General features: G+C 37.4%; 1 protein-coding gene across 1 annotated transcript in view; it reads left to right on the top strand.

Moving 5' to 3' along the window:
• LOC107088737 (tubulin alpha chain-like) overlaps positions 1–7,817 on the top strand; it is a 21,478-nt gene that overhangs the window by 12,771 nt on the left and 890 nt on the right. The window contains exons 5-6 of the mRNA XM_015381092.1: positions 7,451–7,599; positions 7,674–7,815. Of these exons, the coding sequence (XP_015236578.1) occupies positions 7,451–7,599; positions 7,674–7,815 (291 nt within the window). The remainder of the gene's footprint in view (positions 1–7,450; positions 7,600–7,673; positions 7,816–7,817) is intronic.

Below are 7,817 nucleotides of genomic sequence, written 5' to 3'. Positions count from 1 at the left end.
AGCCAGAGGATAGGTAAAATTAATATCCATGGTAACCTTTTTCAACTTTTCACAGTAATGCTGGTTAGATATTGCTGAAAAGAACAGCTGATAATTTGCAACTAACAATGGAAGCAATCACAAATTTTGGTTTGGTCTTTAACTTGGAGTACCGGCTCCCACAATGGGCCAGAACTACTGACCTTTAAATGTAGGGTAAGTTTACCCAAACTTTATGGTGTATATTTTCAAATGTATATAAATGTAAGGTGCTACCAATGCAGGCTTTAAAACTTTGGTTTTAAAACCTACATGTCTGGAGAACTGATCTCTATTCAGTGGATTGCTGATGGCCCGAAAAAAGTGAAGTGTATATGTAATTACTATAATGTCTACATTTACCCCAATTTAGCACTTTTGGCACATCTGTATTATTATGCTCCATTAACACATTAATTTTGTTGTGATGGATTTGTATATGTTTTATATGATTTATAGAGATTATCTTCATAATGACAATGTGATGTGCCTATTTTTTTTATTATAAGTTGAAGTAATTTACTTATGCTAGGAAACACTGTCAAAGTGATGAAATTATCTTTATTTTGAAAATGGTTAAGTAAAAATGAGAAAATCATCATCGTTCGATGCTGTAGCACACATTGTTTACATTGCGACTGGTCTAGCTAGGGAGTACCAATATGGTGGCCGGTGGCTTCACTTTAACCCTGTACTATCAACAGGCTATGAGCAATCCAGTGAATTAATAGAGATCAGTGGTCTGGTCTGGAGCGGACCATGCTATGTATCTGCTGAATGCAGCTGCAAGGTTTACCTGAAATGTTTGTAGCTGGCCAATTAAAACATTAACTTTAACCTATGTGATGGTTTAAATAACCCTAAATTTGTTTCCTGTTAGACATCTAGACTTATGACCTTGAGCAAGTGTTCATTTAGCCCTTTCTGTGCCTGGGAAGGGCTTCCTGTTTAAATGTATCAGGATTAGCCTCACAAGCAACTTTGGTCCACCGCTGGAGCAAAATGTACAGATTCTGAGGGGTTTTGATTAAAAACTTGTTAGATGTGCACCAATCCACCTGTGCTGAGCTGCTATGGTGTCTGTGAAACGATAGTTCAAATTAAAGGATGACTTTACCCCGTTGACCCCGTGAGAAAAGGGTCTCAATAGCATCAGTCCAAAGCTGGGCTAAAAGCCTCTTTTGGTTTTATAAGAGCATCACATAATGGATGCTGAAAGGTGGAAAGTTAAAGGTTATAAATCAATTATTCCCAGACGCAACACCACACCTTCATAGTGATATATTTTGATATATCACTATGATATATTTTCTACTAGGTGTCAAAATCTTTAAGCATGTAACTAACATTTCCATTCCTTACAAGTGCCTTGGTGGATACTGGATTTAAGCTCCAAAGGACAAAAATAAAGGAACTTTATTTTATGCAGGTTGTCTTCTTGTCACCTTCAGCTCTTCTTTCCTCCATAGAAAACATTTTCATTCAGAGCTTCCTCCTTGGTATTACTCTTAACGGTACAAACAACTTAGACCAGCTGAGATTTCCACATCAAATCAAACCAAACATCCTGAAGACCTTCTATGACTCTGTTTTGGCATCAGCCATCTTCTGTGGAGCTGTTTGTTGGAGCAGTGGCTTATCTGTAGCTGAGAGAAATCGGCTGGATAAGCTGATCAGTAAGGCGAGCTCTGTGATTGGATGCCCTCTTGACTCAGTGCAGGAGATGGGAAACAAAAAGATCCTAACTAAATTAACATCTCTGTTGGATAATGTTTCCCACCCCATGCAAGAAGCTGGTGCTTAACTGGAGAGCTCCTGCAGTGACAGACTGCTGCACCATAAATGCATGAGGGAGCGTTATAACAGATCCTTCCTCCCATCAGCTGTAAGACTTTAGAACCACCACTGTTCCCAACAACCTCAATAAGTTGTTACATTCATGCTGATTTTTCACAGTTTATGTCTTAGTCAGCTAAGTAACACTCTGCTGTCATTTTGCACATCTCTGATGTTGCTGCTATTTTCAAATATCCATTAATGTATAAAATGTCCATAGCTGTATATTGGTTATTTTTCTCCAGGTGCAGTTTTATATTGTTAAAACACCTAACAGTTCAGTATTTCATTTGTTTATCTATGTTTTCACTATTATGATATTCTTATACACTTTTCTAAGGTCCACATTTGTGTGACCATTTTTTCTATAATCTTTTTGCTGCTGTAAACACCAGAATTTCCTCATTGTGGGACAATACAGAGATTTTCTATTCTATTCTATTCTATTCGAGAATCTCACTCCGGTTCCACTTACTATATTCAGACAAAATATACAGAGAAATTAAGTTGAGGAGAAAGTGATCAAATATGCATTCTTGAATGCATTTCAAACAGATGCTTTTCCATCAAAGTATAAGGTTTGAGTATATCGTCTAAAAATGTAAAGTTTGGCTTTGTTCTGAATAAAATCGCTGTGATTTAAGATTGGGTTTTGTGAATTCTAAAACTCAAATTCTAATATTTTGAATGTGTTGCACACGATTGACATGGTAATAAACTAAATGATATAATCTTAAGAAACTTAAAACAAATTGTGACCATAATGAAGGTGTGGTTAGAAATAAGCATTGCCACCACAGTAATGTATTTTTTTTTTATTTTTCGAGTTGCCTGATCAACAGAAGATAAAAGACAGAATATGATACCCAACAACCCTAAGGGGGGGATTTGCCAATAGAGACTATAATTAAGCAAAAATCTGTTTTAGAGTTTAGCAGTTACCAAGGCACAGTCCCAACAGCTAATAATTTAAAATAATTTTGAATTTTAAAATTGTAACACTATCAGCCTTAAACCTTTACTTAGTGCTTTCATTATAACCTTTGCATCATGCTGCTCTCTTGTGGCCATGCAGTGTAACAGCTTCTGCGGGCGAGTTTCCACCTCAACTATAGAACAGTTAAATCTTGGGTTGAATCTGTGTATCAAATGGACTTGTACGGTCATTATTGACAGCTTTATGTAGAGGTAAAGACAAACAGCAGGGGCAAGACATTTTCAGGAAAAGAGATTAAACCACACGCTTGGAAGGAAATGGGAAAGCATATGGGTGTGATATCTGGAGTAGGGATAACAACTGAAGTGATCAGAGCAAATGTGAAAAGTATTCATGTCAATAAAGGAAAGAGAATTGGATACCTTAAAATGTTAGGATTGGGTATATCATGCTGCGTCCGAACATCTGAATGTCTGGTTAATGGTAAAGTAATGGACCCACAATATACCTTGAAAAGTATATGGGTTTATATTGGTGGTCACTTGACGAACAGATATATCCCAGAATGCTTTGCCAAAGCTCTCCGCGCAAAACATCATGGGATTTGTTTTTGGGCAAGAAAGAACAAAGATGGTGCAGGCACCATGACCCGAGGTGAAGTAGTAATGAGTGGTCGTCTGTACGAATGGTCAGTTAACCGAGTGCCCTATAAACTCCACTACAGTAAATAGTCTTCACTTTATATAATGATTGAAGGGTTGGGGAGGATGTTCGGACACAGCCTAGTCATCCCCAAGACCTCCAGCAACAGGATGCTTCAAACGACTACTGCTGCAACTTTGAGAGCTAAGGTCTAGTATTCTAACCTAGGGGAACGTTAAAATGGAAACTGCCTCTAAGGGACAAAAACAGAATTCCACAACTGAGCTGCTTGTAAAGGCTGTGGAATACAACAGTGCAGTGCAAATTCAAAGTTATCTGCACTATTATGATTTGATTAAAAAGTCAACACTAAATGAGAGCCTAATGCTAGAGCATTTTCTTTTCCTCCCAACCCTTTAGTTTAGACAAATGTCAAACCATTGTAATGAATCATTTCTGGAAATACGTGGGTAGTAGAGAAGAATGTTGTTGCATTTACAGATGAAGTAATGAAGGGCTCAACAGAGACTAGATAGCATTCAATTCAATTTAGTTTATTTATATACCACCAAGTTAAAAACACACGTCATCTTAAGTCACTTTCCAGAAACAATAAAGTAAGAATGGTTAAAAGTTTCTATTGGGGAAAATTTTTGATTTCAATGAGTCATTGACTTGCAGGATTTGCTCCTCCTGGATAAGCTTGTGGCAACGATTTTCACTTGCATTTCGTTGTTGACTCTTCAGCCATCTCTCAACTTGAACATGCATGCAGCAAAATTAAAGTGGAAAAAACACCCTTTTAACAGGAAGAAACCTCCATCAGAACCAACCTCAGTGTAAGAGGCCTTCTGTAAGGGCTAACTAGGGTTCACGGAGATAGGAGCAGACATACAAAAAGAAGTAGATATACAAATGGCAACTATTAACTAGCTCCACACATGGCCCCATCCAGGAAAGATACATTTAGGCAGACAAGCTTCAAGCCAGTTCCCATGTAGGAGCATGAGAGAAATCACTTACAGATATTCACAGTAAAAGAACAGGACCACTCTTTAAAGAACAGGTAAAACTCCAAAATGTATAAGTGAAGGTATTGATGGCAGCAGTTCAGCTCATATTTCAATCCAGGATGGAATCACAGTCAAACAGGAAGAGGCAGATGAAGCTGCTACGACAAGAAAAAGCAGAGAGACAATAAAGTTATGGGTGGAACTAACTAATACTGCAGAATGGGCGAATAGAGGTAGAAGGAAACAGAATGATGAAAACAGGTCCCTATGCCCTCCTGCAGCCTAAACATATAGCAGCATAAATATAAAAATGGGCCAATATAACCTACGGTAACTATTTTGGATGAGGTATGAGAAAGGTAGAGCAAATGAGAAAATACCACAAAAGCAGATAAAAAGTACCTTGAGATGAAGGAGGTATCTGTCAATCAATGCTGTACTGACAGCAGAGATAACTAAAAGTCAAACAACTATGTAGTACTGAGGTTGGTGGTATTGCTGATAATACAGTGGAATAGTAGGACCTTAGTTCCTAATAGGCAAGTATTTACATAATTTATTGAAAAAGCAGCAGGTTAAAGTAACATTGATTTTCTTAAAAAAAAAAAAAAAAAAAACTGGTTAAACAATCTCTTGACTTTTTATATATATGGATATATAATAGAACATAGAGATAAAAACACAGTAGTATGGGAAGGATAACTTTGTATAACTCTCATTCAAGAGCGTTTAAACTATAGGGTTTTAGGTATAATAAAAGCAACCAATGTTATTAAGAGAGAAGTATGGATTATTAATCAATTTGAAATCATTATTTCTTATAGATTTAATATATATGAGGAGGGAAATAGCAAATCTATCTAATGAGCAGACTCCAGTGTTAATGGGAAAGCACAAGATAGATTAAAATGGAGATAACATATAGGAATGTATAGATAATTACAAAACTATGTCCAAATGATGGAAGTAGTTCTAGATTTGATGTAATTTATGGAACAGAATAAGCAACCAATATTACAATAGTGTCAAAGCAGATAGGTATCAGGGAGTGGGACATATTTACTAAAACTAATTGGGAAGTGATCATTATCCTATTTGGATTGGGCTACATAATAAAGATATACTGAACATTAAATGCTAAACATATTTGAATAATGCCTGATGTAATAAAGAACTAAACTCCATTAGTACATGTTTATTATATGAATAAGCAGGGAAGGCTTTTGAAAATCTTTTAGAGTAAGCAAAGTGGTGTTTGTTGGACCAAAAAACCCCCCCAACACAATGATAAATTGTGTAACTATCTGTCTGTCTGTCTGATTGATAAAATACAAATATTTTAATCTTTTTACCTTTTCAAGAGTGGATGTTTATAGAAGTGCCTTGACGATGTCACACCTGAAGTAAATAAGCTTAAAAGCTGGTTTGTTCTTGAATCTGAGAAAAACTCATTTTTATAATTGTGTTATGTATCTAATTTAATGTTTACACATGAAAATGGGTATCATTACTTTTCTCAAACATAAGCACTAAATTATGTATATAAATAAATGTCATTTTCATTATTCATTCATTAGTTAATTTACACAAGTCTTTAGAATTAACATAAACATGTCAAAGGAAGGAGTTCAAATTTTGTGAAGGTAAATATCTTTTTATCCAACATTTGCTTGAAAATTATTTGAAAATTCAGCCCTGCAACAAAACGTGGGCACAGTTTGATTCAAAACCGGAACAGAAGAGTTGCGGATTGTTTGTTTTTAAAATGCCACTCACAATATGGCGGCAACGTTGACGCTAAACCACACGCTCATCGGGAAGGTGTCTTTCTCTCTAACGTCAACGATTAGCTAACATCCACGATTTAACTTCGCATTCACATTTGTTTCTGTAAATGATGTAGAGCCCTGTATATCGATAAAAACTGGTTGAAAATACATTTCATGCTTTCAGAGAAAGGCGCTGGGTGTGTCGTCACATTATGCGACAATGGTGCGACAATGAACTTAACCAATAGAAATGAGTGTCATGTGACATCTAGCCAATCAGATCAAACCATGTATTTGAAATAACTATAAATACGCCACCCAGCTTCCTAATTATTAGTTTCCTCTTGCACATGACTCTTGACTGTCTTTTAGTGGGAGAAAACTACTTTCTTTCTTCTTTGTCATCCTAACTCCCTGGCTTATTTTTTTGTAAAATGGTAAGTTTTATTCTGCGGTTTTATGATTCTGTTGTATTAACTGGTTGTGTTTTATTTGGTAATCTCTGTCGAGCTTACAAGGAGAGATATAGACAATTAAAAACAAATTTACAGATTAAAAGCTGTTTCTTAATGCATTGGATTATTATTAGGTTGAATGAAGGCAGAGCATGAAGTTTCCAGGCTTCAGCCCATATTGAAGCTGAGTCATGGGCCTGTCACCGGCTGCTGTACTTTAGCCTTTTTCTGCCTGGCAGCCTGTGACGCATTCCTCTGTTTCAATGCCTTTTTGAAGAGGCCTCATGGGCGGCTCTGTCCAACAAAGGCTTTGTCCTTTCAGCTTATTCTCATGGTTGAACTGGCAGACTATGTAGCTCAATTCCAAAGAAACTACAACATGGTTTAGTTTATGGTGTCCCTTCTAATTTTAGTTATTGTGATTAAACAGTTGGCAGTAAGGATACTTATTACATTTAACTTATTATCATTTTATTTTTTTTCACAGCGTGAGTGCATCTCTATCCACGTCGGTCAGGCTGGTGTCCAGATTGGCAATGCCTGCTGGGAGCTCTACTGCCTGGAGCATGGCATCCAGCCGGACGGACAGATGCCCAGTGACAAGACTATTGGTGGAGGAGATGATTCCTTCAACACCTTCTTCAGCGAGACTGGAGCAGGGAAGCACGTTCCCAGAGCTGTTTTTGTGGACTTGGAGCCCTCAGTCATTGGTAAGCTTGATGATGAAATTCTTGGAAAAATGAATGAAAGAATTGGTAAAATAAAAACCTGTCTTCTCAGATGAGGTTCGCACTGGGACCTACCGCCAGCTGTTCCACCCTGAGCAGCTGATCACTGGGAAGGAGGATGCTGCTAACAACTATGCCAGAGGACACTACACCATCGGCAAAGAAGTTATTGACCTTGTTCTGGACAGGATTCGTAAGCTGGTAAGCCAGTAGGATTTATTTTACGTGTATATTGTGGATGTACTGTATTTTAAGAATGTTGAATCTTTCTACAGGCGGATCAGTGCACAGGTCTGCAGGGCTTCCTGGTTTTCCACAGCTTCGGTGGAGGAACCGGTTCTGGTTTCACCTCCCTGCTGATGGAGCGTCTCTCTGTGGGCTACGGCAAGAAGTCCAAGCTGGAGTTCTCCATCTATCCA

This window comes from Cyprinodon variegatus, unplaced genomic scaffold (assembly GCF_000732505.1).
Source record: "Cyprinodon variegatus isolate N-32 unplaced genomic scaffold, C_variegatus-1.0 Scaffold228, whole genome shotgun sequence".
In the NCBI taxonomy this organism is placed as follows: domain Eukaryota; kingdom Metazoa; phylum Chordata; class Actinopteri; order Cyprinodontiformes; family Cyprinodontidae; genus Cyprinodon; species Cyprinodon variegatus.
Note: the sequence above shows the minus strand (reverse complement) of the source record. Positions and strands in the feature narration are given on the sequence as shown.